We start from the raw sequence: 23,266 nt of genomic DNA on the forward strand, positions 1-23,266 counted from the left end.
AATAATAAATAAATAAATATCTTTCTATCTTAATCAGTTAATTGATCTTTCTATCTATATAACTCAATACCTCAATATCTATCTATCTCAATCTTATCTCAATCAGCTTCTTTATATCTTAATCTCAATATGCCTCTATACAGCTCAATATCTTAGTCTCTAACTATCTATTTCTCTGGGTTGTTGTAGGTTTTTTCGGGCTATATGGCCATGGTCTAGACTGCAGTGGTTCTCAACCTGGGGTCCCCAGATGTTTTTGGCCTACAACTCCCAGAAATCCCAGCCAGTTTAGCAGCTGTGAGGATTTCTGGGAGTTGAAGGCCAAAACACCTGGGGAACCACAGGTTGAGAACCACTGGTCTAGAGGCATTCTGAGGATGCTTGCCATAGATGCAGGCGAAACGTCAGGAGAGAATGCCTCTAGACCATGGCCATATAGCCCCCAAAAAACCTACAACAACCCAGTGATTCCGGCCATGAAACCTTTGACAATATATCTATTTCTCAATAGTTCTTGTAATGGTTTTCTCGGAGTACCTACCTGGCCACAGCACATCTGAAGCTTTCTTTCTCAACTGAAGAAGGCAGGGGAGATTCCAAAATGGAGATCTCTTCCTGGGAGAAAAGGCGGTCCCTAGATCCAAAGAGATACCTTTCTGAACCAATAGCTGCAAAGGAGGCCTGCAGACTGCCTTTCCAGCCTCTGATAATGTTAACTTTCAGAGTGCAGCTAAGATTGTAGCAACCCTGGGGAAATGCAAAAGTATGCTATCCCATGCAACTAAAAAGTAATGCAAACTATGCTCCTGGAAGACGGAACAAGCCGGATGTTTGTAACTCAGGGACAGCCTGATATCATTGTTTTCCTTGTGTTCTGTGAGTGACCACATGTCCATTAGAAGAGTATTTTCCAAACAGTTTTACACAATAGGGTTACAGTCAATGCATTCCTGTCTAATAGTGCATTATCTATCTAATTGTGAGTTGTTTGTAAGCCGGATGTTTGTAACTCAGGGACAGCCTGATATCATTGTTTTCCTTGTGTTCTGTGAAAGCTTTGATTTGAAAATGTGGGGCAAAAGAGAAGAAAAAAACAGAATCCAAATGAGAGGCAGCAAATTTGCAGGGGGTTCTATTTCGACCCTCTTTCCCCAATACAAAAGTAGTGCAGCTGTTGGCGTGATGGAAAGAGAGTCTCCGAGATACTTTTCAGACATAGGAAGCGGAGAGGGTCCTGGCCACAGGAGAAGGAGGGCACCTTTGAGTCTCATGCACCTGGCATTTCAAGGAGGAGGAGAAGGAAGAGTCTTCATCACGGTCAAGGCATTCTGAAGAGCAACACGTCTGCAGCTGGTTGGGAACAAAGAGCAGAGTAAGGACACATAGTGAATATATGGGTGAACTTTAGGACAGGCATGGGCAAACTTCGGCCCTCCAGGTGTTTTGGACTTCAACTCCCACAATTCATAACAACCACCCTTTGCACAGGTCCACCCTCCAATTCAAGAAGGATATAGAATAGCTTTATCCCAGCCTATTTTTTCTTGTTTTTATCACCCTATACCAGCTTCTAGATGGTAACAATTCAAAAGAAGACTATCTAGGGCAGCGTTTCTCAAAGTGGAGGTCGGGCCCTCTGGGGGGGTTTGTGAGGGGGTGTCAGAGGAGTTGTCAAAGACCATCAGAAAACACAGTATTTTCTGTTGTTCATGAGGGTTCTGTCTGGGAAGTTTGGCTCAATTCTATCATCGGTGGGGTTCAGAATGCTCTTTGATTGTAAGTAAACTATAAATCCCAGCAATTACAACTCTCAAATGTCAAGGTCTATTTTCCCCAAACTCCACCAGTATCCACATTTGGGCATATTGTGTATTCGTGCCAATTTTGGTCCAGATTCATCATTGTTTGAGTCCACAGTGCTCTCTGGATGTAGATGAACTCCAACTCCAAAACTCAAGGCCAATACCCACCGAACCCTTCTAGATTAGGGGAGACTGACAGCTTAGACGGTATATGGTCTAGAGATGCCATCCTAAGATAAAAGCCTGGAAAACTACAAGAAGAAGGTGAAGAATTCATGAACTGTAATTAAAAGTTGCTGAACTGTTGATGACCAGAGACAAATGATGAACTCTTGGTGGAAAACAACATGTTTACATTACCAGAGACAACAGCTCTTTTAAGTAAGGTAGGGCCCTTCCACACAGCCATATAACCCAGAAATATCAAGGCAGAAAATCCCACAATATCTGCTTTGAACTGGGTTATCTGAGTCCACACTGCCATATATTCCAGTTCAAAGCAGATTATGAGGGATTTTATTCAGCTGGGTGGAAGGGGCCAAAGTCAACACAGTTGCTCCTTGTTGTTGGTCATTCGTTCAGTCGTCTCCGACTCTTCATGACCTCATGGACCAGCCCACGCCTGAGCTCCCGGTTGGCCGTCACCACCCCCAGCTCCTTACTTATATAGATGTAAGTTGCTCCTTACATCTATATAAATTAATATGTAATGTTCGTTTGTGGGATTAACATAACTTGAAACCACTGGACGAATTGACACCAAATTTGAAGACAATACACTGATCAGGCCAACGAGTGACCATCACTCATAAAAACACTGGAAAACACAGCAGTTATAGAACTCCAATATACTGATGATAACATAGTCTGTGCACATTCAGAAGACCACCTACAAGCCACTCTAAACACCTTAAAAAGCCAATAAACAAAAAATACATTACAACGCATGCGCAACACCACATATATACTCATATATATTCCCAGGAATGTAGTCCCCCCCCCCCCAAAAAAACCCCTGAATTTCCCCAAGCTCTGCTCACTGGACCTTTGTACCTTGGACTTGGCTTTGCGGCAAATATCTGAGAAGATGAAAATCTGGATGCTGAGGAGGATTAGCAAGCACAGCAAGCTAAAGGCAGCACCGATGGTCACCACAGGCCTGGGAGGAGGAAAACCAGTCAAGGGATGGAACAGAGAAGATATGAGAGAGAGAGACAGAGAGAGAGAATGAGAGAGAGAACCAACAACATCTGGGTTGACTCGCCCTGGGTTTGAGCAGAAAAGTGAGTCAGAAAGGCCTTATCTAGGAAGGTATGTTGAAGCTGTTTGCAATGTATAAGGTCGATTTCAAAGTATGTATGTATGTTTAAAATGCAGTAGCTATGTGCCGAGTGTAATGTATTCCTGTGTGGAAAGAGTTGACTGAACCATGGAGGGAACGGCATTCCTAGAGAGGTCATAAACCAAGTGTATAGAACAAATGGACACAGCATCATGCGTCATATGTCATACGTCACTCTGGAATGCAAGAGGTGTGGACTAGTACTGATAACAGTTAGTGAGTTCGCAATGTTACAATCAGATGGCAAAGAAGCAAGTTTATGATGTGCTAAGTGTTAAGTAGCTTCTAATGTAGATAGCTGTAAAATAAAGTAGTTTATAGCCTATAGTGGCTGTGATTGATCTATTCCTGCCTTGCTGTGCTGCCAATGTCATTGACAAGTCACTGGAGGCTCAGGATTTATAGCTATGCTTTTATGGCTTTGCTCTCACAAATTGGTATTTTGGAGACTCTGGTTGGTTCTCTGTAGCCACTGATTCTGCACCGATGAATTGCGCTCTTTATTAATGAGTGATGCGCATAATGCAGGCACAAGAGACAATTCTTGAAATTGAGGCATGATGAAGGCATGATTGAAGGCATGATGAAAATACATAATACACATATTGGAAAATATATATTGGATGTAACTATATTAGAAATAGGAATTAGAAAATATATGTGAAATCACAAAGGGATATGTATGCATGAACATTCACTTGGGAAAATATGCTCTTATTAAAAGCTACAAATTAGATGCCACAAAAGGCCAGGGTCTAGGAAAGGAATGTCTAAGGCATCTGGCAAATATCAAGAGACCCTTTCGTACCAAGTAGGGCTTGTCATAAGATTAATGATGAAGCCTTGTCATCTAGAAGCTTCTTGGTACCAGGGAGGACTTATCTCAAGATGGATGGAAGCTCTTGCTATCAGTAGCCAGTGGTAGACACTCTGGCGCTATGGGGTACAGGATGGTCCTCTCATAGCAACTCTTTAGATAAAGGTGCTTAATGGAAGGTTAAAGGTCTTGAAGTTAAAAATATGCTATTGAAGACAATGTAAAAGTGGAATTTTGTGACACACATTGTGATGCTTGTATGATGTATGCAATTTTTTTTGTCATGTCAGGAGAGACTTGAGAAACTGCAAGTCGCTTCTGGTGTGAGAGAATTGGCCGTCTGCAAGGATGTTGCCCAGGGGATGCCCGGATTATTTGATATTTTTATCATCCTTGTGGGAGGATTCTCTCATGTCCTTGCATGAGGAGCTGGAGCTGGTAGAGGGAGCTCATCCGCCTCTCCCCGGATTCGAACCTGCGACCTGTCAGTCTTCAGTTCTGCCGGCACAGGGGTTTAACCCACTGCGCCACTGGGGGCTCCATGTATGCATATTATTTTAAAGAGTATATAAACCAAGGCGATTCCATGGTTCATCACCCTGTTTTCTGGAATACCAGCAGGGTCTATATCTGGTTGGCACCAACCGAGAATAAACCGTTCTTTTGCAGACCCCAGGAGCTCTCTTTTGTCTCTTTTCCTCAAAACTCCTCCCTGCCATTTCAAAATGTCTTCTGTTATTAGAATATGACCTAGACCTTGGGGTTCTAGAGTTGATAGAACAGGCATGGGCCAACTTGGGCTCTCCAGGTGTTTTGGACTTCAACTCCCACAATTCCTAACAGCCGGTAGGCTGTTAGGAATTGTGGGAGTTGAAGTCCAAAACACCTGGAGGGCCCAAGTTGGCCCATGTCTGAGATAAAATGTCTCCATAATAAATGGTTTGCAGTTTAATAAACTTTCTCCATGTTTTTATGATACAACCAACATTTATAACTCAGGAACAAGGAGAGGCAAGGAGACAGCAGCGAAAAGGAGTGGGAGTACGCCTTGCAAGTTTTGCACAGACGTGTGCAAACACTTTGGGTGAAGGATACATGCATTTTTTATCGCTGCTGAAATCCTGCTGGGTGTTGAAGGCAGCATAGATGTGGCAGCAGACCAGGATGGCCAGTTCATAGCAGCTCTGGGAAAGCAGCAAGAGCACATAGAAGCAGTAGTTTTTGGAGCCGACATAGTTGTTTATGCACATCCAGCGGTGGACAAATCCCTGCAAAGAGAGACAGAGAGTGGAAACACAACATTGGCTTCCGTCTTCCATAATGGGGTCAACAGTGAAGCTGGTCTTAGTTTTACTCTGCGTTGTGAAGGAACCATCCCGGCTCCCAAACTCTATCTTGTCGTGTGATAGATGTGTGATGTATAGTTTTCCAATCACACCCCCCTGGAAACACTACACATTGGACAAAACAAATTATTATTATTATTATTATTATTATTATTATTATTATTACCATTATTTATACCCGCAAAATCTCCCGAAGGACTCGATGCGGCTTACAAAGGCTAAGGTTGCTGACAACAACAACATACAATACACAATAAAACACATAAGCAAATAATAAACATCAAGCAAAACAATAAAACAGTAAAATGATGACACCGTGAACGCAATTAAAACCTAAAGGCCGGACCAAATGTAATAGACAAAATTTAAATGTGTTGAACTTGACAGGTGTACAGGAGTTGATTATAAATTGTATGATTTTAACTGTATTTGTGTTTAGATTGGCCGCAGTAATGCTGGAGCGGCCTTAGTCAGAGGAGTCCTCCATGTGCGTTGCCATGGAGACCGATGCAGGAGAGAGGGAAGTGGGAGGAGCTTAGAGGGGAGAGTTTGAAAAAACGACAGTTAAAAATCAGTTAGGGTTTAGGTTTAGAGGAGTGAGCAGTCAGAGTTAGATTCAGAGGAGTGAGGAATTAGGAGTTGGGAGAGAAGGAAAGGAAAGGTGGCAGAGTGACTTGTGAAGCAAAGCTTTGAGGCTTTGAAAAGCTGGGTTTGGCTATTGGAAGTTTTTCAGGCTAGTGCAGCTGAATGGTGAAACATAGTATTCTTTTAGTCTTAGGAGAGGCTAAAAAATAGTTTACTTAGTATTTGATCTAGGGAGGATCAACTAAGGGAAACATCCCTGTATGGAAACTTTGTCTGAAACAAGTGCTCTATGTCAGAAAGGCACTGTGTTACTTGAAAGAATGAACTGTTAAAGTTACAAGTATTATTCCAAGTGCAACAAGGAAAAGTTACGTCATGCAACCACACGCTGTGTACTTAATAAAATTGTTAACTTTTATTTGAAGATTGCCTCAGCTCCATCTATTCTGTGTACAAAGTGCAATTTCCCACAATATTACAACTTACCTCACGTGGTGGCAGAAACGCAGGGAAAAGTAATCAAATAAATCTACATTCTTCTCTCCAGTCACGCTACAGTATATACAGTGTAATTACTACTAAGTTATTACTTTCTTAACAAAGGAGGAGGTGCAATTGAACAGCCTCCCTTCTAACTTGATGGTAAATTTGATTCCTAATCGGCAACCTCCATTGCAAATCGGCTAGTTCTTTTTAAAATTGGGAACTGGGGAAAAATCTCCTGAATACTGGTTCCTTTCAGATTGGTGGCAACAATAAATCATCCCTCAGCACCCCTGCTTCTTTTCAACAGGTAATATGTAGAGGTATTTGGAGGTAGGTGCAATGTGCAGATAATCCTGAATCTCTATCAAAGTGCATTTGGGACTTAATGCCAGCAGTTTCCTATTCTGGAAAGGCACACTGGAACAGCCAGGTCTTCAGGCTCTTCCTGAAAACTGCCAATGTTGGGGCTTGTTTGATGTCCTTGGGGAGAGAGTTCCAGAGTCGGGGGGCCACCACAGAGAAGGCCCTGTCCCTCGTCCCCACCAAATGCGCCTGCGACGCAGGTGGGATCGCGAGCAGGACTTCTCCAGATGATCGGAGGGAGCGTGCGGGTTCATAAACGAAGATGCGGTCGCACAGGTAGGTAGGACCCAAACCTTTTAGGGCTTTGTAGGTGAGCACCTGCACCTTGAATTGGGACCGGAAAATGAACAGCAGCCAATGGAGCTCCTTGAACAGGAGGGTTGACCTCTCTCTGTAAGGAGCACCAGTTAACACCATGGCTGCCGCCCGCTGGACTAGCTGAAATTTCTGAGCCGTTTTCAAGGGCAGCCCCACGTAGAGCGCATTACAGTAGTCCAATCTAGAGGTGACTAAGGCATGGACCACCCCGGCCAGATCAGCCTTTACGAGGTAAGGTCGCAGTTGGCGCAAATCCCAGAGACAAGGAAAACATAGAAGAGTTCGTTCACAGCAACTAGCCGTCTTATTCAGTTAATCGGTCTTATCAACAGAGTATTACTGATGGGAAGCTTCCCACCGGAGTGGAAATCATCCATCGGACAGATGGCAAGCTATTTAACCTCAACAAACTGAAAGCCAAAACCGACGTCACAACATCTGTTAGAATCATAGAATCATAGAATCAAAGAGTTGGAAGAGACCTCATGGGCCATCCAGTCCAACCCCCTGCCAAGAAGCAGGAATATTGCATTCAAATCACCCCTGACAAATGGCCATCCAACCTCTGCTTAAAAGTTTCCAAAGAAGGAGCCTCCACCACACTCCGGGGCAGAGAGTTCCACTGCTGAACGGCTCTCACAGTCAGGAAGTTCTTCCTCATGTTCAGATGGAATCTCCTTTCTTGTAGTTTGAAGCCATTGTTCCATTGTGTCCTAGTCTCCAAGGAAGCAGAAAACAAGCTTGCTCCCTCCTCCCTGTGGCTTCCTCTCACATATTTATACATGGCTATCATATCTCCTCTCAGCCTTCTCTTCTTCAGGCTAAACATGCCCAGTTCCCTAAGCTGCTCCTCATAGGGCTTGTTCTCCAGACCCTTGATAATTTTAGTCGCCCTCCTCTGGACACATTCCAGCTTGTTATAGAACTCCAATATGCTGATGATAACATCGTCTGTGCACATTCAGAAGAAGACTTACAAGCCACTCTAAACACCTTCAGAGAAGCATACAAAAAGCTCGGCCTGTCACTAAACATCAAGAAAACCAAAGTACTCTTCCAGCAGTGACCGGCCAATCCCTCTCCAATGCCAGAAATACAGCTTAATGGTGTAACATTAGAAAATGTTGACCATTTCCTCTACCTTGGCAGCCACCTCTCCACAAAAGTCAACATTGACACTGAAATACGACACTGCTTGAGCTCTGTGAGTGTAGCATTTTTCTGAACGAAGCAGAGAGTGTTTGAGGACCGGGACATCCATAGGGAGACCAAGGTGCTTGTTGTCCTCCCAACCCTGCTCTATGCCTGCGAAACGTGGACTGTCTACAGAAATCATGTGCAACTCTTGGAATGATTCCATCAGTGCTGCCTCTGAAAAATCCTGCAAATCTCTTGGGAAGACAGGCGGACAAATGTCAGTGTGCTGGTAGAAGAAGCAAAGACCACCAGCATTGAAGCCATGCTCCTCTGCCATCAACTCCGCTGGACCGGCCACGTTGTCCGAATGTCCGATCACCGTCTCCCAAAGCTCTACTCCGAACTCAAGAATGGAAAATGGAATGGTAGGGGGCAGGAAAAGAAATTTAAAGATGGGTTCAAAGCCAACCTCAAAAACTCTGGCATAGACAATGAGAACTGGGAAGCCCTGGCCCTTGAGCACTCCAGCTGGAGGTCAGCTGTGACCAGCAGTGCTGTAGAATTTGAAGAGGCACGAATGGAGGGTGAAAGAGAGGAATGTACCAAGAGGAAGGTGCATCAAGACAACCCCGGCCAAGACTGCCTTCCACCTGGAAACTGATTCCCTCACTGCAGGAGAATATGTGGGTCAAGAATAGGGCTCCACAGTCACCTACGGACCCACTGCCAGGACAGCAACCTTGGAGGACAATCTTACTCGGACAACGAGGGATCGCCTAAGGAAGTAACTGCAACGTCTGACCTTCTTAGCACACTGTTCAATAAATTCACAGATTTGGTTTCCATCCAAAATATCAGGAGGTTTTAATCTTGGCACATTGCGCTATTTACAGTACACAAATCAGATTCCCTGATGTACAATCGAACAACCGGCAGATACAGAGATATACTCATGATGAGTTTCACACAGCAAGAGAGACACATGCAAAGAAATGGAGGCAAGAGAGAGATTGAGCATTTTCTCTCTTCTTTTATATCCACCTGCTGACTTGCCATCACTAAGGGACAAATGTATGATGCAACCCCGTGTCATAAATGGCACATGAAGCCCTTGGTAGTGCAATGGGTTAAACCCTTGTGCCGGCAAGACTGCTGACCGACAAATCAGTAGTTTGAATCCTGGGAGAGTGGACTGAGCTCCCTCTGTCGGCTCTAGCTCCTCATGCGAGAAGCCTCCAACAAGGATGGTAAAAAACATCAAACTTTCATGGTGTCTCCTGGGCAAATTCTCTCAGACTAGAAGCAACTTGCAGTTTCTCAAGTCACTCCTGACACAAAAACACACAAACAACCAAATAGATAAGAATCATAGAATCATAGAATCAAAGAGTTGGAAGAGACCTCATGGGCCATCCAGTCCAACCCCATTCTGCCAAGAAGCAGGAATATTGCATTCAAATCACCCCTGACAGATGGCCATCCAGCCTCTGCTTAAAAGCTTCCAAAGAAGGAGCCTCCACCACACTCCGGGGCAGAGAGTTCCACTGCTGAACGGCTCTCACAGTCAGGAAGTTCTTCCTAATGTTCAGATGGAATCTCCTCTCTTGTAGTTTGAAGCCATTGTTCCGCGTCCTAGTCTCCAAGGAAGCAGAAAACAAGCTTGCTCCCTCCTCCCTGTGGCTTCCTCTCACATATTTATACATGGCTATCATATCTCCTCTCAGCCTTCTCTTCTTCAGGCTAAACATGCCCAGTTCCCCAAGCCGCTCCTCATAGGGCTTGTTCTCCAGACCCTTGATCATTTGAGTCGCCCTCCTCTGGACACATTCCAGCTTGTCAATATCTCTCTTGAATTGTGGTGCCCAGAATTGGACACAATATTCCAGATGTGGTCTAACCAAAGCAGAATAGAGGGGTAGCATTACTTCCTTAGATCTAGACACTATGCTCCTCTTGATGCAGGCCAAAATCCCATTGGCTTTTTTTGCCGCCACATCACATTGTTGGCTCATTTTTAACTTGTTGTCCACGAGGACTCCAAGATCTTTTTCACACGTACTGCTCTCGAGCCAGGCATTGTCCCCCATTCTGTATCTTTGCATTTCATTTTTTCTGCCAAAGTGGAGTATCTTGCATTTGTCACTGTTGAACTTCATTTTGTTAGTTTTGGCCCATCTCTCTAATCTGTCAAGATCCCTTTGAATCCTGCTCCTGTCCTCTGGACTATTGGCTATCCCTCCCAATTTGGTGTCGTCTGCAAACTTGATGATCATGCCTTCTAGCCCTTCATCTAAGTCATTAATAAAGATGTTGAACAGGACCAGGCCCAGGACGGAACCCTGCTGATGGCACTCCGCTCGTCACTTCTTTCCAAGATGAGGAGGAAGCATTAGTGAGCACTCTCTGCGTTCGTCCACTTAACCAATTACAGATCCACCTCACCGTAGTTTTGCCTCGCCCACATTGGACTAGTTTCCTTGCCAGAAGGTCATGGGGGACCTTGTCAAAGAAGGCCTTCCTGAAATCCAGGTACGCTCCATCCACGGCATTCCCCGCATCTACCCAGCTTGTAGCTCTATCGAAAAAAGAGATCAGATGAGTCTGGCATGACTTGTTTTTGATAAATCCATGTTGACTATTAGCGATGACTGCATTTGTTTCTAAGTGTTTGCAGACCGCTTCCTTAACAATCTTTTCCAAAATCTTGATTATGCTGGCCCCTTAGGTATTTCATCATTACCCACTTAGTCATTCCACAGGAGTGTTATCACATGTCCATCAGAACTGTATTTTACACAGACTCAATGCTGAGGCATTTCTATCCAACGTATCATCACACGATCAGTTTGGCACAACAGCATGCAGTTGAAACACAATCGTAGTGCTGGATCTAAGTAGTGTGAATCGGCTCCTGGGACTTTCTAGTAGAGTGCCTACATTGTAGAATGAATGCAGTGAGATCCCACTTCAACTGCTGTGGCTCAGTGCTAGGAAATCCTGGGAATTGTAGTTTTACCAGGTCTTTTGCCTCCTCTGCCAAAGCGTGTTGCTGCCTCACCAAACTACACCTCCCAATGTAGACGCAGGATCAATATTAAGATGCTATTTCATTTAGATATGATTTTATCTGTGTCGCAAAGTAGAAGAAAATGTTGCTAAACTCCGGGAACCAGCGAACCCGTTTATCATATCAATAGGATTATAGGATCACATGCAGCACTAGAGATCATCCCTAACCAAACATCTACATCTCTTTGATTGTTTGCTGATCAAAGTGCTCAAATGAGAGAAGCCTTGTATCAATATGACCTTGTGCTGGATTATCCGCTTAATGGAATGCAACTTGCTAGAGATATAGCTATGAATTCTTCAGAAACTAAACATCTTTTGCTTGAGCGGTATAATATTTATCGTGTCAGGAGCAAGCCAAACAGTTGTATTGCATTTTTAACAAACAAACAAACAAAACTCAAAGTTTGCAAGCTTGGTAGTTGATTAAATGTCCTTTGACCAGTATCTGGCCACTTGGAGTGCCTCTAGTGTTACTATAAGGAGGTCCTCCATTGTGCATGTAGCAGGGCTCAGGTTGCATTGCAGCAGGTGGTCAGTGGTTTGCTCCTCTCCACACTCGCATGTCGAGGATTCCACTTTGTGGCCCCATTTCTGAAAGTTGGCTCTGCATCTCGGGGTGCCAGAGTGCAGTCTGTTCAGCGCCTTCCAAGTCGCCCAGTCCTCTGTGTGCCCAGGGGGGAGTCTCTCATTTGGTATCAGCCATTGGTTGAGGTTCTGGGTTTGAGCCTGCCACTTTTGGACTCTCGCTTGCTGGGGTGTTCCAGCAAGTGTCTCTGTAGATCTTAGAAAACTATTTCTTGATTTAAGTCGTTGACGTGCTGGCTGATACCCAAACAGAGGATGAGCTGGAGGTGTCTCTGCCTTGGTCCTTTCACTATTGGCTGCTACTTCCCAGCGGATGTCAGGTGGTGCAATACCGACTAAACAGTGTAATTTCTCCAGTGGTGTAGGGCGCAAACATGTCTCATTAAGAGCCACATCCACTGTTTTAGCGTGGTGAGATGTGTTCCACACTGGGCATGCGTACTCAGCAGCAGAGTAGCATAGCGCAAGGGCAGATGTCTTCACTGTGTCTGGTTGTGATCCCCAGGTTGTGCCAGTCAGCTTTCATATGATATTGTTTCTAGTGCCCACTTTTTGCTTGGTATTCAAGTAGTGCTTCTTGTAGGTCAGAGCATGGTCCAGGGTGACTCCCAGGTATTTGGGTAGCAGTATAATGAACACTGAGGACAATGTATACAAGGTTATCAAAATGAAATGAAACAAGAATAATATATATTCTTCTGTTTCAGATGAGGAAAAATGTAGAGGCAGGATCAATATTTAGATTTTGTTTAGGTACGCTTTGATCTGTGCCTGAAAGTGAAAAGTACGGGGTCTGGAAAAAGCTGTTCAGTTTTGAGTGAACTTTGGACAGTCCGAGAGGTGTGTAAACAGACAATGAGGAAAGTAACCACAGGGATGACCACTTTCTAGGAAACTATTAACAATGATCTTAAGTCAGATGCACAAAGGTCATATGGAGATAGCATGCAAATTGCAACTGTCTAAAAGCAGACAAAGGGGAGATATATGTGTCTGTCTAGGATAACATCAAAAAGGCAAATGCTGAGATATATGTTTTTTCTAGATTTTTAAATTGCTGAGGAGTTATTTTTAAAATTAACTAATGAGGAACGGTCTTGGGTTTGGTCTTAGAATCATAGAATCAAAGAGTTGGAAGAGACCTCATGGGCCATCCAGTCCAACCTCACTCTACCAAGAAGCAGGAATATTGCATTCAAATCACCCCTGACAGATGGCCATCCAGCCTCTGCTTAAAAGCTTCCAAAGAAGGAGCCTCCACCACACTCCGGGGCAGAGAGTTCCACTGCTGAACGGCTCTCACAGTCAGGAAGTTCTTAGAACCATAGAATAATAGAATCAAAGAGCAGGAAGAGACCTCATGGGCCATCCAGTCCAACCCCATTCTGCCAAGAAGCAGGAATATTGCATTCAAATCACCCCTGACAGATGGCCATCCAGCCTCTGTTTCAAAGCTTCCAAAGAAGGAGCCTCCACCACACTCCAGGGCAGAGAGTTCCACTGCTGAACGGCTCTCACAGTCAGGAAGTTCTTCCTCATGTTCAGATGGAATCTCCTCTCTTGTAGTTTGAAGCCATTGTTCCATTGTGTCCTAGTCTCCAAGGAAGCAGAAAACAAGCTTGCTCCCTCCTCCTCCCTGTGGCTTCCTCTCACATATTTATACATGGCTATCATGTCTCCTCTCAGCCTTCTCTTCTTCAGGCTAAACATGCCCAGCTCTTTAAGCCGCTCCTCATAGAACTTGTTCTCCAGACCCTTGATCATTTGAGTCACCCTCCTCTGGACACATTCCAGCTTGTTAATATCTCTCTTGAACTGTGGTGCCCAGAACTGGCCACAATATTCCAGGTGTGGTCTAACCAAAGCAGAATAGAGGGGTAGCATTATTTCCCTAGATCTAGACACTATGCTCCTATTAATGCAGGCCAAAATCCCACTGGCCTTTTTTGCCGCCACATCACATTGTTGGCTCATGTTTAACTTGTTGTCCACGAGGACTCCAAGATCTTTTTCACACGTACTGCTCTCGAGCCAGGCATTGTCCCCCATTCTGTATCTTTGCATTTCATTTTTTCTGCCAAAGTGGAGTATCTTGCATTTGTCACCATTGAACTTCATTTTGTTAGTTTTGGCCCATCATCTCTCTAATCTGTCAAGATTGTTTTGAATCCTGCTCCTGTCCTCTGGAGTCTTGGCTCTCCCTCCCAATTTGGTGTCACCTGCAAACTTGATGATCCTGCCTTCTAACCCTACATATAAGTCATTAATAAAGATCCTGAGCAGGACCGGGCCCAGGACGGAACCCTGCTGATGGCACTCCGCTCGTCACTTCTTTCCAGGATGAAGAGGAATCCTTGGGGAGAATCACCCTCTGGGTTCGTCCATTTAACCAATTACAGATCCACCTCACCGTAGTTTTGCCTAGCCCACATTGGACTAGTTTCCTTGCCAGAAGGTCATGGGGGACCTTGTCGAAGAAGGCCTTCCTGAAATCCAGGTACACTACATCCACGGCATTCCCCGCATCTGCCCAGCTTGTAACTCATATGCATTAAGAGTTACAGACAAGTTTAATCATGCATATGATTAAGCTTGTCTTAATCGTATTCATGAGCCAGCAAAAATAATATTGTGTTGGATGGGGTTACACTCCCTCTGAAAACGCAGGTTTGCAGCTTGGGAGTGATCTTGGATTCATTGCTGAGCCTGGAACCCCAGGTTTCGGCAGTGACCAGGGGAATATTTGCACAGTTAAATATTCTGCACCAGCTGCACCTGTACCCTGGGAAGTCTGACTTGGCCACGGTAGTCCACACTCTGGTTACATCCCATATAGACTACTGCAACGCGTTCTACATGGGATTGCCCTTGAAGACTGTTTGGAAGCTTCAAATGGTCCAGCGGGCGGCAGCCAGGTTACTAACGGGAGCGGCGCTCAGGGAGCACACAATTCCTCTGTTGCGCCAGCTCCACTGGCTGCCAGTTTGCTACCGGGCACAATTCAAGTGCTGGCTTTAGCTTATAAAGCCCTAAACGGTTCTGGCCCAACTTACCTGTCTGAATGCAACCAGAAGTGAACTTTTGGGGCCACTTCCATGTGTCCATTGCGTTGCCTTACCTTCACACAGGTCTTGCACCGGTGGCATTGGGAGGCATTGGGTCGGCAGTCCAGCTGGCATTCATGGCACCAAGGCCGGTTGGAATAGTACTTGGTCATGGCTTGGGTCATCAGCTCTTCGTCAATTCCTGAAAAAGCTGAGTGGGTGAGGAGGTTGGGAGAGGAGAGGAAAGAATGAAGTGGATTCATGTCATTATTCCTTTGAAGTCATGTTATGAAGGTCAACAGAAGACATGAAATTGTTGTATATGTACAAGGCCTGTGTGGCTGGGACCATAAATGGGAAATTGTGGAAATTATACAAGTTTATGACTCAGGGTTTGATGTGAGTGGGAAATAGGACCTCTTTTCGTTGGAAAGAGTTGTGGATATGATTTATGAGCCCAGGAATAACTTTGCAAACCAGCCTTTATATGGATAGTTCTGGAGGGATTTGCATCCGACAAAAGAATGCCATGCACGGATGGATTTCTTCTGTCTGTTAACAATAAAGTACTGTTGGAAGACATCAAGACTTTTCGTTGAAACATACAGTTAGTCTGCCAGAAGATCTGGACAACGACAACAATAACAATCAACGGGTACAGGGATCACACCACTCCACTGTTACTCGAACTCCACTGGCTGCCGATTAGCTTCCGAGCACAATTCAAAGCACCTGATGAACCAGCCTGGACACAGCATATTATTTGAGAACACAGAAATGCTGGACCACACCAGCAACCACCATGTCAGACTACACAGAGAAGCCATTGAAATACACAAGCATGTGGACAATTTCAACAGAAAGGAGGAAACCATGAAAATAAACAAAATCTGGCTACCAGTATTAAAAAACTCTAAAATTATAACAGCTAAACAACAGAGAGGAAAAAAACCAGGCACAGATTAACACCTCCCAGCAACAGATTTTCCCAGGCTCAGGCAGGCCTTCAAATGCTAATGAAGGTGATCAGCTAAACATTCACACCTAACTGCAGCAGGGAGGAGCTCCTTGCCCCACCCCAGCCATTCCACAGATATATAAACCCATTTTTCCTACTTCCAACAGACCTCACAACCTCTGATGATGCTTGCCATAGATGCAGGCGAAACGTCAGGAGAAATGCCTCTAGAACATGGCTCTATAGCCCGAAAAAACCCACAAGAACCTAGTGATTCCAGCCATGAAAGCCTTCGACAATACAATTCAAAGTGCTGGTGTTAACCTATAAAGCCCTAAACGACTCCGGCCCTGTTTACCTCTCGTATTACGTTACCTCGAATGTATTCTCCCCTACAAACCATCAAGACCACTAAGATCGTCTGGAGGGGCCCTGCTCTCGGTCCCACCGCCTGCACAAGCACGGCTGGTGGGGACGAGGGACAGAGCCTTCTCGATGGTGGCCCCTCGACTTTGGAACTCCCTGCCATTAGAGATCAGAACTGCCCCCTCCCTCATGACGTTCAGGAAACTAACAAAGACCTGGTTGTGGAACGCGGCATTTGACAACTGATTTAATTCTTTGCCCACATGAAAGGAGGATGATGAATGGGATTGTGATGGTGTCGGACGATTTGGCTCTTTTAACTGGGATGATCATGTTTTAATGTGTATAGTGCTGATATTTTAATCGTGTAATGAAGTGGCATTGTGTTGTTATTGTATATTCTTTGTATGTTAAAACATGTTGTGAACCAGTCCGAATCCCTCTTTGAAGGTGAGAGGGTTGGTATATAAAAGATCGAAATAAATAGATAAATAAATAAATATCTAGGGAAGTAATGCTAGCCCTCTATTCCTCTTTGGTTAGACCACACCTGGAATATTGTGTCCAATTCTGGGCACCACAATTCAAGAGAGATATTGAAAAGCTGGAATGTGTCCAGAGGAGGGTGACTCAAATGATCAAGGGTCTGGAGAACAAGCCCTATGAGGAGCGGCTTAAGGAGCTGGGCATGTTTAGCCTGAAGAAGAGAAGGCTGAGAGGAGATATGATAGCCATGTATAAATAGGTGAGAGGAAGCCACAGGGAGGAGGGAGCAAGCTTGTTTTTTGCTTCCCTGTGAAAGGGTTAACAGAACTTAGAAATGTTGAAATGCTGAAATGCAAACCTAAAGAGGGGTTTCTCCCTCTCCTCTGGCCTGCAGAAGACCAAAAGCCAAGAGGAGATAATGTATTTGGAAGACACAAGATGCTCTATTGCCAAGTACGCCTAGGGAGTACTCAGGGTGGGGTAACAATAATGTGTGTGTTTACGTAGTTTGAAGAAGGTTAGCAGTTAGAGACACTGAAGTGGCAAAATATGAGAAAAACATGTTTTTGAATGGCTGATCCGATAAGAGAGGTGTGTGCCTATGACCCAGCGAAAAGACATGTATATAAGGTGACTGAAAGATCCAAATGTCAGAGACAGCTTTTTTTGAAGACACTGGTCTGTCTTGGCTGTTTCTCCCTGTGTGGCCACACTTGAATAAAGATTTTTGCTTCACCTACAGAGACTGCTTGCTTTCTGTCACCAGCCTTGGGGTGCCTAACAAAAGGGGTTCCCTTCACCTGGAGACTAGGACGCAATGGAACAATGGCTTCAAACTACAAGAGAGGAAATTCCATCTGAACATTAGGAAGAACTTCCTGTGAGAGCCGTTCAGCAGTGGAACTCTCTGCCCCGGAGTGTGGTGGAGGCTCCTTCTTTGGAAGCTTTTAAACAGAGGCTGGATGGCCATCTGTCAGGGGTGATTTGAATGCAATATTTCTGCTTCTTGGCAGAATGGGGTTGGACCGGATGGTCCATGAGGTCTCTTCCAACTCTTTGATTCTATGATTCTATAAAGTGTAAAGATAGTGTGTTTGTTTTTGTGTGTGTTTACCTTGCTGGAAAACCCAGTTACCCAATCTGCTGCAAGCGAAGAAAGTGGGGAGAAGCTCTATTTTGAGGAGAGGATGCAGGTAACTTTTGAAGGCTGGGTTAAGGGAATAATGAAACAGTGATAGAAAGAATGTGCATGATTTCCCCTCCTCATTTATGTGCAGATGTTTGAAGGGCATTGGCCATCGCATTAAGCAAAGTGAAGTGGCTGGTATTAAGATCCCGATAAACGGAGATGCATCAATACTGATATGCGATATACCAAGCACACCTTTGAAAAATAAAGGTGATTTCATGGCAGCCCAATGAGGAATGTTTCATAGCAAAGAGGACTGGGGCCACTCCACTGACCCTATACCTTTCGTCCAGCCCAAATTCCAAAATCTGGTCCTCAAGAATATTGTGTATTATGCTAATGCTGGATCCCAGAGAGCAAATATATTATCTTGGATTAGTTAACAGGTCTAAATGGTCAATTGCAATACTAGAAATGTAAGAACTGGAGCAACATTTCATCGAGGAGGCAGAATTGCTATATGGCAATCACTATATATTCATCAAAGTTACAACATGTTATAGAACTCCAATATGCTGATGACAACATCATCTCTGCGCATTCAGAAGAAGGCCTACAAGCCACACCTTCAGAGAAGCATACAAGAAGCTCGACCCATCATTGAACATGGAGGAAACCAAAGTGTTCTTCCAGCAGTCACCAGCCAATCCCTCTCCAATCCCAGAAATACATCTTAATGGTGTAACATTAGGCAATGTTGACCATTTCCACTAGCTTGGCAGCCACCTCTCCACCAAAGTCAACATCGACACCAAAATACAACACCGCCTGAGCTCTGCGAGTGCAGCATTTTTCCGAATGAAGCAGAGAGTGTTTGAGGACCGGGACATCTGTAGGGAGACCAAGGAGCTTGTTTATAAAGCTATTGTCCTCCCAACCCTGCTATACGCCTCCGAGACGTGGACTATCTACAGACATCACGTGCAACTCCTGGAACGATTCCATCAGCATTGCCTCCAAAAAATCCTGCAAATCTCTTGGGAAGACAGGCAGACGAATGTCAGCATGCTGGAAGACTCAAAGACCACCAGCATTGAAGTGATGGTCCTCCACCATCAACTCTGGTGGACTGGCCACGCTGTCCAGTTGCCCGACCACCGTCTCCCAAAGCAGTTGCTCTACTCCGAACTCAAGAACGTAAAATGAAATGTTGGTCGGCAAGAAAAGAGATTTAAAGATGGGCTCAAAGCCAACCTTAAAAACTCTGGCATAGATACTGAGAACTGTGAAGCCCTGGCTCTTGAGCATTCCAGTTGAGGTCAGCTGTGACCAGCAGTATTGTAGAATTTGAAGAGGCACAAATGGAGGGTGAAAGAGAGAAACGTGCCAAGAGGAAGGCGCATCAAGCCAACCCCAACTGGAACCACTTTCCACCTGGAAAGCAATGCCCTCACTGTGGGAGAACATGCGGATCAAGATGGTCAATGTTGACTTTTGTGGAGAGGTGGCTGCCAAGGGAGCAGAAATGGTCAACATTTTCTAATGTTACACCATTAAGCTGTATCTGTGGCATTGGAGAGGGATTGTCTGGTGACTGCTGGAACAGCACTTTGGTTTTCGCGATGTTCAATGACAGGCCAATCTTCTCATATGCTTCTGCGAAGGTGTTTAGAGTGGCTTGTAGGCTCCACAGTCATCCTGGACCCACCACCAGGACACCGATCTTGGAAGACAATCCTACTTGGACAACGAGGGATTGCCTAAGTAAGTAGGTAAGTAATATTCAGAACGATGTCCTCTTCACCTGTAGATACACTGAAATCTTAAGAGCTGGATACCCAACCCAGCCCTGTTATGCCAGATAGGAAGACAGCCATCCATCTTCTGCTTTAAAGCCTACAGAGAAAGAGACTCCACCAGACTTTGTGGAAGCATATTCCAGTGACAAATAGTCCTCTTTCCATCAGGAAGTTCTTCTCAAAGTTTAGGTGGAATCGCTTTTTATGTAGTTTGAATCTTTTTCTGCATTGTGTCCTACTCTCTGGAGCAGCAGAAATCAAGTTTGTCCTCTCCTCAATGTGAGATCCTTAAAATATTGAAACATGGTTCTCATGCTCCCTTCTCTCAGTCTTCTTTTCTCCAAGCTAAACATCCACAGCTTCTTCAGCTGCTCCTCGGTAGGATTCATATCTACCAGACTTTTGATCATTTTGGTGATCCTTCTCTGGACACCTTATATCTTTGTCAGTCCCTTTCTTGAATCACTTTTCCCAGAACTGGACACAAGGTTCTTATTCCAGGTGAGGTCTGGCCAAAGCAGAAGAGAATGGGACTAGGACTTCCCTCAGTCTAGATACTAAGGCTCCTTCTACACTGCCCTATATGCCAGGATCTGGTCCCAGGTTATCTGCTTATCCCAAATTATTTGTCAGTGGAGACTCATATAATTCAGTTCAAACCTGTCTCAAGGTTGAAATTCATTTTGTTAGTTTTGATCCAGCTCTCCAAATTGTTGAGGTCATTTTGGATCCTGATCTTGTCCTCCGGTGTAATATCTATCTATTTATTTATTTATTATTGATTTGGGGTGCTTCTACCCCGCCCTTCTCAACCCCCTAGGGGGGACTCAGGGCGTCTTACAAAAGGCACAATTCGATGCCTAACAATTACAAAGTTCTTGGAAAGAAGTGACAAGTGGAGTGCCGCAGCGTTCCGTCCTGGGCCCGGTCCTGTTCAACATCTTTATTAATGACTTAGATGAAGGGCTAGAAGGCATGATCATCAAGTTTGCAGACGGGACCAAATTGGGAGGGAGAGCCAAGACTCCAGAGGACAGGAGCAGGATTCAAAACAATCTTGACAGATTAGAGAGATGAAGGGCCAAAACTAACAAAATGAAGTTCAACAGGGACAAATGCAAGATACTCCACTTTGGCAGAAAAAATGAAATGCAAAGATACAGAATGGGGGACAATGCCTGGCTCGAGAGCAGTACGTGTGAAACAGATCTTGGAGTCCTCGTGGACAACAAGTTAAACATGAGCCAACAATGTGATGTGGCGGCAAAAAAAGCCAATGGGATTTTGGCCTGCATCAAGAGGAGCCTAGTGTCTAGATCTAAGGAAGTAATGCTACCCCTCTATTCTGCTTTGGTTAGACCACATCTGGAATATTGCGTCCAATTCTGGGCACCACAATTCAAGAGAGATATTGACAAGCTGGAATGTGTCCGGAGGAGGGCGACTAAAATGATCAAGGGTCTGGAGAACAAGCCCTATGAGGAGCGGCTTAGGGAATTGGGCATGTTTAGCCTGAAGAAGAGAAGGCTGAGAGGAGATATGATAGCCATGTATAAATATGTGAGAGGAAGCCACAGGGAGGAGGGAGCAAGCTTGTTTTCTGCTTCCTTGGAGACTAGGACGCGGAACAATTTCTTCAAACTACAAGAGAGGAGATTCCATCTGAACATGAGGAAGAACTTCCTGACTGTGAGAGCCGTTCAGCAGTGGAACTCTCTGCCCCGGAGTGTGGTGGAGGATCCTTCTTTGGAAGCTTTTAAGCAGAGGCTGGATGGCCATCTGTCAGGGGTGATTTGAATGCAATATTCCTGCTTCTTGGCAGGGGGTTGGACTGGATGGCCCATTAGGTCTCTTCCAACTCTTTGATTCTATGATTCTAAAGTACAATACAATATACAATACACAAATTTACCATATAATATCACAGTTATAACTAACTAAAACAATCAAACAGTATACTAGCATCAATAAAAACATCTTGTGGTCAATGTTCACCAAATCCAAGTCCGTAAACCATTTTGCATTGTCATTGTCCTTTCCTACTCTGGTCATAATTGGTTGTATTTGTACATCTGCCAGCTTACCCGAAGACCCGGTCCCACATCCAGGTCTTTAGCTTCCTTCTGAAGGAGAGGGGGGATGTTGATGTCCTAATTTCCCCGGGGAGCGCATTCCACAGGCGAGGGGCCACCACCGAGAAGGACCTGTCCCTCGTCCCCACCAGTCTTGCTTGTGATAAAGGTGGGGCCGAGAGCAGGGCTTCCCCAGCAGATCTTAAACTCCGAGATGGGACGTAGAAGGAGATATGTTCGGACAGGTACGCTGGGCAGGAGCCGTAAAGGGTTTTGTAGGTCAAAACCAGCACTTTGAATTGTGCTTGGAACTGGATCGGCAGCCAGTGGAGCTGACATAGCAGGGGGGTGGTATGCTCCCTGTATGACGCTCCAGTGAGTAATCTAGCTGCTGCCCGTTGGACTAATTGAAGTTTCCGAACAGTCTTCAAAGGCAACCCCACGTAGAGCGCATTGCAGTAATTTATTCGGGATGTAACAAGAGCGTGGACCGCCGTGGCCAGATCCGACTTCCCAAGGTACGGGCGCAGCTAGTGCACAAGTTTTAATTGCGCAAATGCTCTCCCGGCCACCGCGGAGACCTGGGGTTCCAGGCTCAGCGATGAGTCCAGGATCACTCCCAAGCTGCGAACCTGCGTCTTCAGGGGGAGTGTAACCCCGTCTAACACAGGCTGTAACCCTATACCCTGTTCGGCCTTAAGACTGACCAGTAGGACCTCTGTCTTGTCTGAATTCAATTTCAATTTGTTAGCTCTCATCCAGTCCGACACAGCGGCCAAACACCATTTCAAGGTCTGGACAGCCTCCTTGGTAACAGGTGAGAAGGAGTGACAGATTTGGACATCATCTGCATAGAGATAACATCTTAGTCCGATACTCCGAATGATCTCTCCCAGCGGCTTCTATCCCTCCCAATTTGTGGCTATCTGTAAATGTGAACAGCCAGTTCTCTATTTCATCAACCAAGTCATTGATATAGATGTTGAATAGCACTGGACCTAGGACAGAACCCCCTTGTGGCACCCCACTAGTTTGGACCAGATGACCCCCAGCTTTGATACTGCTGACTTGGCAGGTGCAGCAGCCTTACCATTGTAGAAAATCGTGGTGCCTGTGAAACTGGTGAGCAAGAAGAAAGCAATGGTCAGCACCAGAAGTGTGCCAAAGATGATGGGGATAGTCCTGGAGACATGGAGAGCTAGCCAGCTACATCTGGAAGGGAACAAATCCAAAAAGAAAAGTCCAAAACACATCCAATCTCAAGTATTATGGATAAGAGGTACTCAACCTGTACAGGCTTGGTCCCAGCCCATACTTACTCGTGTGTCAAAAAGAGGCAGCCACAGGTGAAGAGGCAGACAAAATAACACAAGGAAAGGATGGCAGAAGTAGGCGTATGGCGTCTATCCAGACCAGACCCCATGTCTTAAGGGAAAACTGGCACAATTACAAAAGTCAGGCTTTGATATAACCATGGTCCAGGTATTGCCATGGCAATGTGTTTACATAACAGAGAAGGTTTCTATTATGTAACCTTAGTGGTTATGTAAGATGCCAAA

At 45.0% G+C, this 23,266-nt stretch overlaps 1 protein-coding gene across 1 annotated transcript; it reads right to left on the reverse strand.

The window, feature by feature from the left end:
* Positions 1-826: 826 nt before the first annotated feature.
* On the reverse strand, positions 827-23,130 carry LOC137096673 (palmitoyltransferase ZDHHC19-like). Its single transcript, XM_067466337.1, has 6 exons — positions 23,027-23,130; positions 22,798-22,919; positions 14,972-15,108; positions 5,057-5,229; positions 2,856-2,961; positions 827-1,350 (listed from the first exon to the last, which is right to left on the reverse strand). The coding sequence occupies exons 1-6, from the start codon at positions 23,128-23,130 to the stop codon at positions 1,210-1,212; spliced, it is 783 nt and encodes a 260-aa protein (XP_067322438.1). The 3' UTR covers positions 827-1,209.
* Between the last annotated feature and the right edge of the window lie 136 nt (positions 23,131-23,266).

The sequence above is a fragment of the Anolis sagrei genome, chromosome 3, assembly GCF_037176765.1.
Source record: "Anolis sagrei isolate rAnoSag1 chromosome 3, rAnoSag1.mat, whole genome shotgun sequence".
In the NCBI taxonomy this organism is placed as follows: Eukaryota; Metazoa; Chordata; class Lepidosauria; order Squamata; family Dactyloidae; genus Anolis; species Anolis sagrei.